This window comes from Spea bombifrons, chromosome 4 (assembly GCF_027358695.1).
Source record: "Spea bombifrons isolate aSpeBom1 chromosome 4, aSpeBom1.2.pri, whole genome shotgun sequence".
Classification (NCBI taxonomy): domain Eukaryota; kingdom Metazoa; phylum Chordata; class Amphibia; order Anura; family Pelobatidae; genus Spea; species Spea bombifrons.
In genome coordinates this window covers 100,508,423-100,522,353 of record NC_071090.1, presented here as the reverse complement: position 1 = coordinate 100,522,353, position 13,931 = coordinate 100,508,423, and the positions used below count along the sequence as shown (strand labels likewise).

General features: G+C 36.2%; 3 protein-coding genes across 3 annotated transcripts; all 3 read right to left on the bottom strand.

The window, feature by feature from the left end:
* Window positions 1-892: 892 nt before the first annotated feature.
* On the bottom strand, window positions 893-1,840 carry LOC128491513 (olfactory receptor 5V1-like). The gene has a single exon (XM_053463831.1). It carries the CDS (start codon window positions 1,838-1,840, stop codon window positions 893-895), a length of 948 nt encoding a protein of 315 aa, XP_053319806.1.
* A 3,723-nt stretch (window positions 1,841-5,563) lies between these two features.
* LOC128491512 (olfactory receptor 5V1-like) lies at window positions 5,564-6,505 on the bottom strand. The gene has a single exon (XM_053463830.1). It carries the CDS (start codon window positions 6,503-6,505, stop codon window positions 5,564-5,566), a length of 942 nt encoding a protein of 313 aa, XP_053319805.1.
* Window positions 6,506-11,564: 5,059 nt separating this feature from the next.
* On the bottom strand, window positions 11,565-12,491 carry LOC128491510 (olfactory receptor 13F1-like). The gene has a single exon (XM_053463829.1). It carries the CDS (start codon window positions 12,489-12,491, stop codon window positions 11,565-11,567), a length of 927 nt encoding a protein of 308 aa, XP_053319804.1.
* Between the last annotated feature and the right edge of the window lie 1,440 nt (window positions 12,492-13,931).

Here is a 13,931-nt window from a genome sequence, read left to right as displayed (position 1 = left end):
TTTAATTTTATACAATATATTTGTAAGATGTTTATTATTGTCTTGACTGAGGTACCCTTGATGACCGGGCCAGACCACCCACGCAATTTAACTACCCAATAATTAACATGACCCCAAGAGTGGAGTTGAAAAGGCCACAGCCGATTTATTTATTTAACCAAGCCATTGCTACGCAACCTAAACCAAAACTAGGTGTGTTAACAGGGCAATGACTGCCAAACTAAACACCAATAAATAACACAAATAATTAACATGAATAAATAACATGAATAAATAACAAAAACTGAAAACACCCCACCAGGCTATCCAGGTATCATCAACACAGGGGAGGACATACCTGGACGCCCGGACCCCAGACCCGAGGCTCCAAGCACCACCAGCCAGGAACCTCCCACCGAAAAACCTGCCCTACTTGGCATCCCAATAAAGGCCCAATATGGCCCTGTGGGCATCATTCTGGCATTTATTTTCTTCCTGTTATTTCTTTATAATTTCAAAATCTCTTTCTTTCTCAGACTATACACTATCAGGTTTAATAGTAGAACCAGAATAATATATATAATGGACAACATTAATATCAACTAAGCTTGTTCTCAAGAATTCCCAGACTCTTCTTTCAGGAAACACACAACTAACAAGTAATTTCACGCAGACAAAGCACAAATGAAACAAATTTCGAATGCTATTAATTATTTTATGAAGAAAATTTAGCAGACTGACATTATTATTTTGTGATCCTGGACATTTGTTAAATGTACAAAATATTAGACCTGATACTCATACCTAATTTTATTACATTTAATTAAATTATGCCAGATTTATTTTGAATCTTTTTTTTTTTAAAACACTTAACTATGTGTTTATAAAATATTGAATATTGGCTTTCCGGCAATTATTTTTTTCTTCTTGTTATGTTTTTTATGGCTTTCAAAATCTCTTTGTTTCTCAGACTATACACTATTGGATTTAATAGTGGAACCAGAAAAATATACAGCATCGATATTAGGTTATCTTGCTCTCGAGTGTTTGCAGACTCTGGTTTTACATAGGAACTCAGGCATGTCCCATATAGAAGGATAACGATAGAGAGATGGGAAGAGCAGCTGGAGAATGTCTTGCGTCTTCCTTCTGAAGTTCGAATCTTGAGAATGTTAAATATTATTAATATGTATGAAGAAAGTATGAGTGAAAATGGTACAAAGCCCATTAACAAGCCTTCAACTAAAATGAGAATTTGAATATTTCTGGTATCTTTGCAGGAAAGCTTCAACATTGTTTCCACCTCACAGAAGAAATTATTTATTTCTCTGGATTTACAGAAAGGTAAATTGGACATGATCAATGAAAAAACCATTGCATTCAAAGCACCAATAACCCAACAACTAGCAGCCAATAACATACATACTCTTTTTTTCATGATCAGAGAATAACGCAGAGGGATACAAACGGCTACATAACGGTCAAAAGCCATGGCTGTCAACAGGAAGAATTCAGTTTCCATGCTCATTATGAATATAAATAATTGTATGATACAGTCTTGGAATAGGATAGCGGTGTTACCTGTTAATGTCAAATGCAAGAGCTTTGGCTGGATACAAGAAACATTGATGATATCCTGCACTGAGAGGGTGCATAGGAAGCCGTACATTGGAGTATGCAGTCTGGATACCAAACAGACGAGTACAATTATAATCAAATTTCCTAGCACAGACAACAGATATGTCAATAAAACGGTAATAAAAATTATAATCTTTGCTTCAGAAAGACTGGTAAATGCCAAAATGTGGAATTCTTGTTGCAATGTGCTGTTTTTCATATCTTCTTCAGTTAAAGATTGCATTACTTTGTTCTATTTGTTTATATAAAAAAAGAAAGCTAAGACATGAGGCAGGAACATTCAGTCAGGGAAGAAGCAGACAACATGAATAATCCATGCTATTTAGTGTTGTCCAGGATATATTTACCAGAACTGTAATAAAAGCTTTAAAAGAGGAAAAAGAATAATGTCAATGTAATAAATTTTCCAAAAATCATAGATATATCATTGATATATGTGGATGCGTTAGAAAAAAATACAAAAATGGGGTAATGTTTTCAAGATTGTGGCCCACTTTCTTTAAATTAGAGCAGTGAAGTAGTCAAGATTTCCTCTAACCATTTTGACTTCCCTCCCATGTATAATTTGCGTATCTAGAGTGCTAGAACACTAAAAAGTTCTATTTCTAAGCTATATAAATTTCCAGGCTATAAAACCACACCTTGTATTGTACACCTAGTATGACCTTCCATTTATGAATGGAACCCAGTGAACACCCGTAAAGCAAACTTGTAGACAAGGATAACTATTAATCTAGAAAAGTAGGTGGAGGGACACGTAAGGAATAATGTGCTAGACAGTATAGAGATGGCGTGGAACATAGATAAGGAATGGGTTGTTGGAGATGTGGGAAAGAATAATTTAGATGACATGGAGTTGCCTAATTCTAAAATAAACAATTTAATGTGTAATCAAAGAAACATTAAATACATTAAATGTATGCCTACAAATAAAAGGAACTTAACTTACCTTTTTCATAGGGGTATTTAACTAGTACACAAACATTAGTATTATTAATCATCATTTTAAGCATATTAAGTTTAAATCACATATAAATATCATAATGACACCAGGTAAATTCATGTGGCGAGATTAGTCAGCTGATTACATTTGCTACTTTTTCTCACAATTAAAGTATCTAGAAGTTATTTGTACTGGGAAATCACTTAGCTCACACATTTACATTTAAAATTCAAATGATCACAGATCATACAGTGTTCTTACCATATTGTCCAATTCTTGTCAGGCCATCAAAAATACAAGTATTGTGTGATTAATATAATACCGGCTAATATAATTAGCTCTTAAATCCTGACTCTGCTTTTAAGATTTTCTTTTCCTCCTGAGTGCTCCTCCCAAGTGAGTTCACAGTAAATTCATACAGTAAAAAAAAAACCTACCCTTTTATTCTGATAATAAAATTAGGGGTTAAAATTATAACCTACAATTTCCCCTGTGCTATGGAATAAAGAGGAGAATGAGTACAAATAATAAATACATTAAAATAAATATTATTAAAAATCCCGGCCTAACTCTAAGTACACAAGTTAGGGATGAGGTCGATTCCGTTGGACATACGTTATCTAAAATGACTGGAAAAGTAATGCAAAATCAATCAAGTTATCAATTCAATGAAGGCAGAAAAGTTTCACAGTTTGTATGCTTCTATTATAGTTAGAGTCGGTCACTCTTTTCTTAACAGGGGAGCCATTAAAAAGTATATATGTTTACAATTGGTTTATCCTGAGGGTGTACCACACATTTGAGCCCCTCACCCACAGGAAGCAATGTGAAATTGGAACATTTTCCAGCTCACGTTACCAACTTGTAAGCAACTCAATGGTTAATCTATAGATTGCTTGTTTTTTTAACCTATATAGTCAAGGGAGTAGACTTTTTTTTAAGAGAGTTTTAAGAGAGAGTTTTAAGAGAGAGACATGAGTTTTACCTTCATGTTAGTGAATAGGTTTCCGCATCTGTGTGTGGGACAAAGAAATAGCCGGAGCTAGAGAGTTCCTAGAAATGCTCAGGAGGCCCATGAAGTCCAAAATATACATCTTGGGATGTTGGTTTCTCGTGCCTCGCATTTCAGCTCTGGATTGCCGTTAAGGGTGGAATTAGACTGTAATGGCACAAGTGAGACAAAACTTGCGAAGCTCCTGAGCATGATCCCATAATTTTTGTTGGAAACACTCTAATAGTGTTCATCTGTGTAGTAGAGAGTTTGATTTATCATACAATGGATGATATCCTGGTAGGGGTCCAAGACTGTGACTCTCTCACAAGGGCCTTCATGAGTCACCTTCTCTTAATTTTGAACAAATAGCTGATCTCACCTCTCAATAGATGGTGTTTCAGGGATCATCATTCTATAAAGCTCAAATTTGAGTAATTTTGTAGAAGATCGCAAGAAAGTTCATTCTGCCAGACATTTTATGAAATTAGTTAGCTGGCCTAGTGGTGGTTTAGGGTTCCTCAGGAAAGTTTCTTCCTTAAGAGCAATCAAACTTACCTCTAAGATTTGTGATACCCTTTTATTAGATCTAATCAATCTCTCTAAAAACTTTCCTCTCGGGAACATTCTTTAAATGGCACAACCCTTTGCCACCTACTAACCATACGCTGCAAATTCACCGAACATGTGTAACTGGCACAGATATGTTCAGCCCTCATGGAATTTACCTGAATCCAGTTTACCTGAATGCACCGACAGGGACACAACTATCTAAATATGCACATTACACAAAAGATGCTCCATACTCTTGGCACCAGTATTCTCTAATGAAAACCCCATGAAGAAAATGATGTGGCCAGGGCCCAGACCTCTTGCTTGTTTTAGGTTTCAGTCACTAGATTAATCTGCATTAGCAACCAGGAAGCAATGAAAAATCTCCGACTATTATAAGAGATACAGTTGATGTTGAATTAGTCTTAGTTATAGGTTAAAGAGATCAATTCACTAAACTGTGAGTGTTTCAGACTTAGCAAAAACAGGATTCTCCCAAGAGTATTTCTTTTGATTGTAACCATCCTCATCTCACCAGGAACAGGGTGGAGTGTGAAAGGTACCCCAGACTAGGTTCTAGAAACCTAATATATTAAATGATGACAAAATAGGTATGCTTTTATTGTTGAATGTAGCCAATTTATATATGACAGAGCTTCCGGTAATGTCCTCTCCACCGATCCTCCAATGAGAGGAGTGTGAAAGAATGAGAGAGTGTGAGGGAATGTGAGGGAACGTGGGCCTATTTATTTCATACAAATTTTGCTTTGTTTGCGTCATGGGGGGCGGGTCTGTATACTATGTTTTCTAGTTTTATTTTCATAGATTATAATATTAAAATATTTTATGGAACTTTTGTAATTATAATCATAATTTTATAATTTATTATTTAAATAATATTTTCCAGTCACAAAACTGGATATTGTTAATTGCACATAACAATGTCAAAGAAATACAGAACCTGTGCTTTGTTTGTCTATAATTGAATGTGTATAGACTTATTATTCTGAGATCTATATAAGCTTTCAGAACCTCAGAGGTCTTTTCTTAAGATTGAATCAAATCCACCTAAAGATGAGACTCCTGAGGTTGTAAAAGTTATATAACTCTCCAACTTTTGTTCTCTTGTGCAATATAAAACGTAGTCCTTGAGCCCGGTGTTAATCACACTGTTGTACATATACCCTTTAGAAAAAAATAGGATTTGCAGAATCCCTTGGATATAAACCTTGTTGCATTATAGTGTAGTATTATCTTACTTATAGTTGGGTCTTAGACCAAATTGGAATAGTATACCACCCAAAATAAATAAAACTGAATCCATCCTTTGCATGGCATGTTACCAGCACAACAACATTAACCAAAAATAAAAAAAGGTTTTCTATATAACTTTAGCCAGGATAAATTCAGATATAATTTTTCTGTCACTGGCCTTAAACATGTCTACTATTTTGTTACATTTACTGATAATCAGCATGCTTAAATACTTTTCTCATAGCTCTTAAAACCACTTTATTTCGCAAACTGTACACCAATGGGTTTAACATTGGGACCACAGCGATATATAATAAAGAAAGTACTTTGTCTTGTTCTTGAGAATTTTCAGAATCAGATTTCATATAGAAGCCAAGGGAAGTTCCGTAAAGTAACATGACAATGGTAAGATGGGAGGAACAGCTTGAGAAAGTCTTCTGTCTTCTCGATGACGTACGAATCTTTAGGATGGTAGATATAATGAAAATGTAGGAAGTCATAATTAAAACAAATGGAAAACACCCTATGAATACACCTTCGATAAAAATTAACAGAATTATTTTTGAGGTATCACTACTGGAGAGGTTCAGCATGGTTTTTATTTCACAGAAGAAATGATTGATTTCTTGAGAGTCACAGAATGATAAATTTGACATCAGAATAGAATGCATCATTGCATTTAATCCACCTACAACCCAACAGCTTGAAGCCATAAGACAGCACACTTTTTTGTTCATGACAAGGGTATAACGAAGAGGGATGCAGATGGCCACATAACGGTCATATGCCATAGTAGTTAACATAAAAAATTCTGTGTCGAGACAAAATACAAACATAAACATCTGAGTGATACAACCTGAAAAAGAAATCCAGGTGTCTCCTGTAATTGTGATAGCTAATAGCTTTGGCAGGATGGCAGATACATAGATGATATCTTGAAATGAAAGATTGCATAGTAAAAAGTACATCGGAGTGTGCAGCTGTGGTGATATACATACTAGTCCAGAAAGAACAAGGTTTCCAACCATAGACAGCAGGTACATAAGTAAAACAAGAATAAAAAGGATTATTTGTACTTCTGCGATTCTGGAAAATGCCAAGATGTAGAATCCTTGCTGTGATGTGCTATTTCTATAATCTCTGCTCATGTTGATTTCTTAAAACAGAAAAATGAGAAATGTAGGTTTGTTAAACTTATTATTGACTCCAGTATGTTCCTGTTGTTCTGTGACTATTGCGGATTTTATCATTATGAAGTTCCCCTCTTTTTATAATTGAAAATAATAAAAATAGGTTATCTGGGAATCTATGGGTAAATTGTAGAACTGCTTAGGAGCAAACTAATCAATGGGCTGGATTCAAATACAGAGAAACAAAAATGTATTGAATACCAACTGGTAATTGAAAGCCAACTCTTCCGTTGATTTTTTTTTTTTTTTTTTATGAAAGTTATCAAAAATACTTTTGCTTGGAACATTTTAGCAGTGTTATAAAAATAGACAAGAGTAGCTGAGGGTTGGTAAAAGGCGTAGCCTAAAAAATCACCAATACTTAGTTCAATAGATAGATAGATACTTTGGAGAGGGTTTAGCGAAAGTCTACTAAAATAGTTAATGGATTGCAAGATAAAATTTACCAGGAAAGGTTAAATGATCCTAACATATATAGCCTGGAGGAAAGATGCAACAGGGTGATATGATAGATGAAGGATTTAAAAGTAAGGGGCAAAGGTTTTAAAGTAATATACAGGAAATATTACTTTACTGAAAGGGTTGTGGATGCATGGACTTCGAGCAAAAGTGGTAGAGGTTAATACAAGGCCTTTAAGCAAGCATTGGATATGCATATGGCTAAACTAGATATAAGATAAGGACATGGACTAAGGATGTATCTGCCTTCACTTTCTATGTGTCTATACTGAAAAGATTGAATTACTATAATACAATTTGGAGAAGACCACTGTGCACAATTATACAGTGGGACATATATATATATATCATATTTATGATATACTAAATATAATATATATTATAATACATATTATATAACTATATAACTTGATATAAGCTGCAAAACCTATATTATGTCATGTAAACAAAATTCAAGGAGCCGCAACACAAAGCATATAACTAGGTGCCGAAAGTATATGATATTCCCATCAACACCATAAACCAAAACAACAATGTCATTGTTTTTATATTCTAAGGTGCTCTCGGTACTCATTTTATCTCACCATTGAATATGAAAAGATACGCTATTTTCCGGCAATAAAACACAGTTGATTTTAAAGCAAGTTTTAGCAAACAATTAATTACTTATCCAAATATATGCAAAATATCAGCCAAAACTCTGATCCTAATGCCATGACATCATCTAATGTGTAATCCTAACGTTAATGGCTTAAACATATTGTTCTTGTTTGATCCCTGGAATTAAACCTCATACCACAGGTCTAATGTTTTCTGAATTCTACTATTGTTATACTAATATCTAAACAAGCCCTATTGTCATAGTCTGCCATATACTGCCATACCGGGAAATTAATTCCAATTCAGACCAAAATGCACCAAATCTATCCTGGTTATGCCTTAATCTTAGACTCCTTAATATGGCCTTTTATTGGTTAGTTTTAGGTTGGAATAATTTTTTGTGTCAAAAGATAGATTTGTTGCCTCAATATGTCTACAAAATCAAAACAGTTAAAATATTAAAGTATGGTTTACCTGAAGTGAGAAAGATAGTGTGTAGTATTAAGAATCAACTTTGCATTAAAGCGTGCATGCATATATGGAAAGAAATGGAATCCAATCAGCACAGGAGTACCTATATATATATGTAGCCTAGTATTTCAATTCTGCTGCAAACTACTTGATATTTTCTATAGGGACTGAGACCAATACTTATGGGATACTAACTGTTTATCTTGTTGTCTAAGGGTTATAATTAGGAATGTATTTCATAATTGTTATTATAATACTCATATGTACATGTGTTGTGTAAACCTAATTTTCTATAGAAAAGGAGCTTTGGTCAACTTATTTTGGGCTATGGGTTTACTTTCACCTGTTTTTCTCTAATGTCCATACCCAGTAAGTTCTGATGCATGTCAAGGGCTTTTACAAACCTTTAGCAACCTACAGAGAAACCGTTGGCATCCCAAACGAGCAAAGATCAGTAGGCAAAGTATCAGTTACAGAATGCAGGCAGTCAGCGGTAGCAACAGCTGGCTGCTTAAAGGGCAGAAGTGGCACAAGCAGGCTGTTTTGGGGCAGAGGCCTACCACATCAATGTCTGGTTAATAATAATAATAAAAGTTAATTTATTTTTTCTGATTTCTACTTTTTGCAGTTGACATCAATTTAAAAATGTGTAAAATATATATTCTTGCCAACATTCATTTTTTTTGTGTGTGTGGGGGTGCCACATAAAAGATCCACCCTGGGTACCAAATACTCTGGGTATGCCCCTGGGTATGATCTCAACAAGCTGCCTGCAGGCCCTGAATGAGTGCTGAGGCATATCCTTGAGAGGGAGACATAAAGGAAAAACGTTGCCACGCTCTTTGTGATTCTATTATTTAGAAGGAAGGTTATTATCTCTATTTCTGGTGTATGTTTAGCCATCCAGCTATAGTTGTAAAAAAAAGTGAATTCTCGCTGTGCTTTATAATGTAACTATAATTCTAAGCGATTTCTCATTGGTGGATAGGCTATTCTTCTAGGATAAAAGGTTATAAAAACTCTTGCATTCACAACTTAATTTATTTTATTAGTATTATAATAATACTATAAATGTTTAATGAATGCTGTCACTTTATGTGTTAAACCATGCATCAGTAAGTGATTATTAGTATTACAGATGTGTATGCATAATCATACTTTATACTCATTTATATGATTCAACATTTTGGCATTCAAAATGTAAATATCATCATTATTTGAAATTTTTATCAATTTGGAAATAACTGTACTGTTTTCATTTAATTAAAAATAATTTTAATTTAAAATAACATTTGAGGCCAAAAGTGGCTTATATATTGATTATATAGACATCTAATAAATTTAACCGAGTTTAACTTAGGGCAAATTGACGGCGCTTTTGGTGATGTCCTCTCCCCCGATTGGTGGATCGGGGAGAGGACGCCACTGCAAGGGCCTCCATTTTGGCAGAAATTCCTGCCGTGTTATGTCCGCGGAGATCTGGACAAAGACAGAAGATTGAAGATAGCAGTTTGAAGAGGAGAGGGAGAAGATAAAACATAGAAGATGAAGAAGAAGATGCAAAAGTAGTCAGCAGAGAAGGTAGGGAAACATTTAGAAAGCGTGAGAGAGAGTGAACGAAAATAAGAGTGTGAGCGAGTGGTGGGCCCATGTATTCTAGATGAACATTCAGAGCTTTTTGCTTCATTTTAGTCTGATCTGTGTAGTGGACTCATTTTTGTGGCTTTGTACGAACCGCTGAATGTGCCAAAATTCTATTAATTTGCAATTCGTACGAATCTGAATGCACAAGTCTAATATACAGACAGAATTTGGATGTAAAATATTTTTTAGCATATCATTCCTGCACATATAATATCACCAAAATACTCATCGGCATCGGCATGCAACACATTAATGCATGCATAACAAGAATGGAAAACAATTGTTAAGAAGCTTTTTTTAAAAGCGTTTTTATTCTTATCAGTGACTGCTTTGCTATGATGAAAATGCATAGTTTCTAATGTTTTAGGTCTCCCGTTTATTTTACTTCATATACTGCTACCTCCTTCCAGATTCTAAGCTCTTTTAAGCAGGGCCTTCCTCTCCTTTGGTTTCTGTACATCCACATTGTTAAGTTACATGTTACGCCTTGCTAGCTCATTATACTGCAGAATAGGTTGGCACAAAAATTTTTATAAATAATAATAACACTTCATAATCCTCAAAATTTATCAATTTTGCCCATAAGCAACAAAAAAACAAGCCATGTTTTAAAAACCATCTCCGACCAGCATTGCTACTTCCTTCTTTATCGTACTAACTGTGTATCATATTTACACGTTTATACCAGCAAATCTATATGAATTTGTTGTACTTAAATATAAATCAAATCAAACAAATTATATTAAATCAATGTGTTATGTATCATTGTTTTATACTCTAATTATATTTTGCTGGTAATAATTACAAATGTACTTGCACAATGTGTTAAAATTTGCATCTAATAAAACCTGTTACTAAATGAAGCTGAAAACTAACAATAATATTAAAATTAACAATATACAAATGAACACACATATACCGATACACATAGAGCACAGTTGGGGAACAATACGTGTACAATTTTGGAGATTTGCAATGGCTTGCTTTATATCGATGGATTTTTACTTTTAACCCCTTCAATCCCCTATGGACGTACCGGGACGTCCAAAAAACGCCTAGTAAAAAACCCCTATGGATGTACCAGAAAAGCTGGGGGAAAAAAACTAATATTAAAAAAAATCAAAATGATGATATAAATAATAAAAAAATAATAATAATGTGAGCTGTGATGTCATTGTGACATCACTGGCATGTTCAGGAGGTCCCTAAGAGGACCTCTAACCATTTGTGTGTAAAAAAAAAAATATATAAAAAATGCAAAAGAAAAATAAATAAAAATAAAATAAAATTTTTTTTTTAAAAAAATATAAAAAAGATTATACAAAAAAATTAAAAAAACTTACATCCCATTGCCCTAGCATAACATCTAGCCAGTATAACCCTCCTGCCCCTGTTCACAACCCCCAAACCCGTTAAGCCATAGGCATAAAAATTATACAAAAAATGTACACCTTTATAGTATGCTCCCTGGTGCTGGGAAAGTATGGAAAATCTATATAAATCAGGTATTTCTGAAATCAGGACACTTGAATTGATAAACTTGGAGGGGAGTTTCCATCACTTTACCTAAATTTGTGAGGATTCAGAGGGAAAATTAAAAAAAAATGTTTTTTCTTATTTTCACTAGTTTTTACTAAATTTCTCACTCTAAATTTTCAGCTAATCATCCAACTATGGTATCAAAAGAAAGCGCTATCTCTCCTTGAAAAAACAATATATAGTTTACATGGATACACTACTCACAGGAAAAGAGAATCATCTCTGAACTGACATAGCGCAAAGATGGCAAAATTGCTCCGGGCTTTGAGGTACCAAAAACCCCTGGGATTGAAGGGATTAAAAATTACCTGTAAACCCTTTTTATGGCATTCAAAACTTCTTTGTTTCTTAAGCTATAGATTAGGGGATTTAACATTGGAACCAAAGCAACATACAACACGGAGATCAGTTTGTCTAGTTCCCTAGAATTCTCTGACTGCGGTTTCATGTAACTGCTGAGAGAGGACAGACAAAATAATAAAACAGAGGTAATATGAGAAGAACACCTTGAAAAAGCATTGACCCTTCCTGCTGATGTACACGTCTTTATAATGGCAGATATGATGTATATATAGGACACCAAAATTAGTGCAAATGGGAGAAATCCAATCAAAACCCCTTCAATAAATATTATCAAATTTATGTTGGTAACGTCATTGCAGGCCAGGTTTAAAATAGCTTTCATGTCACAGTAGAAATGGTTGATATCTTTGGAATTGCAGAAGGATAAAACAGATATTTTAAATGCATACATCGCCGAATTTAAAATACCGATAAGCCAAGATGCAGTGGCCAATATGGTACATGTCCTCTTGTTCATGATTAAGGGATAGTGGAGAGGCCTACAGATGGCCACGTAGCGATCATAAGACATAGAAGTGAGTAAGAAAAACTCTGTTTCAATGCAAAATATGAACAGGAACATCTGAGTGATACAGCCTTTGAAAGATATGCTAGTATCGCCTGTTAATGTAATGGCTAACAGTTTTGGCAAAGTAGCAGATATATATACAACATCCTGCACTGACAGATTACACAGGAAAAAGTACATTGGCGTATGAAGCTTGGACTCCAGGCATACGAGTGCAGTTATGATGAGATTCCCAAGGACAGTAAACATATAAATTAGGAAAAACACAACAAAAAGCAGAACCTGAAGTTTTTCGTATCTAGAAAAGGCCAGGAGGTGGAAATTTTCATACAATGTGCTATTGACCATAACTGTTTTCATGTTCACACTGGTACAAATATGTTATATATATATATATACAAAAATATAAAAATAGTTTTATAGCCAAATTGCAAATACCGTATTGGCTCGAATATAGGCCGCACTTTTTTCCCCCACTTTAAGTTTTTAAAGTGGGGGTGCGGCCTATATTCGGGCTCTAGCGCCCGACGCCCGGGACATGCAGTCCCGGGCGCCGGGCAGGCAGCGGGGTTAAGATACAGATCCCCCGCAGCGGTGCAGGGGACCTGCATCCTTCTCCCCGATACGCTCAGACAGCCTCCCCTGCCAGCACTTCCCACGGGGGGGGGGTGCCGGCACGGGAGGTTATCTAAGCGTTTTACCTCTGCCCACCCCCGACTTACCGGAGCAGACTCCCGGGTGTCTTGCGGGGCCGGCGGGAGACATTTACGCAATACGCAAATGCAACTTCCGGTAACGGTACCGGAAGTTGCATACGCGTATTGCGTAGATGTCCCTCGCCGGCCCTGAAGACACTCGGGAGTCTGCTCCGGTAAGTCGAGGAGGGGGGGCAGAGGAGGACAGCGGCAGCGTATCGCGGGGAGGGAGGGCAGCGGATCTCGGGGAGGGCAGCGGCAGCGGATCTCGGGGAGGGCAGCGGCAGCGGATCTCGGGGAGGGCAGCGGCAGCGGATCTCGGGGAGGGCAGCGGCAGCGGATCTCGGGGAGGGCAGCGGCAGCGGATCTCGGGGAGGGCAGCGGCAGCGTATCGCGGGGAGGGAGGGCAGCGGCAGCGTATCGCGGGGAGGGAGGGCAGCGGCAGCGTATCGCGGGGAGGGAGGGCAGCGGCAGCGTATCGCGGGGAGGGAGGGAGGACAGCGGCAGCGTATCGCGGGGAGGGAGGGCAGCGGCAGCGTATCGCGGGGAGGGAGGACAGTGGCAGCATATCTCGGGGAGGGAGGACAGTGGCAGCATGTTTTTTTTGGTGCTTTTTTAAAGAAAAAAAACTTTTTCTTTAAAAAAGCACCAAACTTTTAGGGTGCGGCCTATATACGGGGGCGGCCTATATCCGAGCCAATACGGTATTTGTTTATTAAATATTCATGAGTATTTTTCTGTAAACACGAGGATCACAATGGTTTGAAAGAATTTGGAAAAAATACAGTGATTTGTTTATTGGGTGCTAAGCTGCAGGTTCCATGTATTGTAAAGAAATATACAAAAAAAATAATACACTTCATGTTTTTAATGCATGATGGAGCCATGTAAAAAAAAAAAAAAAAGATTACAAGCTGGTGCTATTCCTCATAGATTAATATTAGATTTTTGGTATAAGCAGTCAAAGAAAAACACTTCTGGACAACTTGCGTCCTTTCAAGGATGTATGTCCGGTATCCAATTTGGGTGACGAAAAAAATAGATACAAAATCTGAAGATAGAGTCGTTAATATGAAATATAATACATCATTTCACTTATGTTTAT

Excerpts from the sequence above, each read along its gene's own strand:
- LOC128491513 (XM_053463831.1), bottom strand. The coding sequence starts at position 1,840 with ATGCAATCTTTAACTGAAGAAGATATGAAAAACAGCACATTGCAACAA.
- LOC128491512 (XM_053463830.1), bottom strand. The coding sequence starts at position 6,505 with ATGAGCAGAGATTATAGAAATAGCACATCACAGCAAGGATTCTACATC.
- LOC128491510 (XM_053463829.1), bottom strand. The coding sequence starts at position 12,491 with ATGAAAACAGTTATGGTCAATAGCACATTGTATGAAAATTTCCACCTC.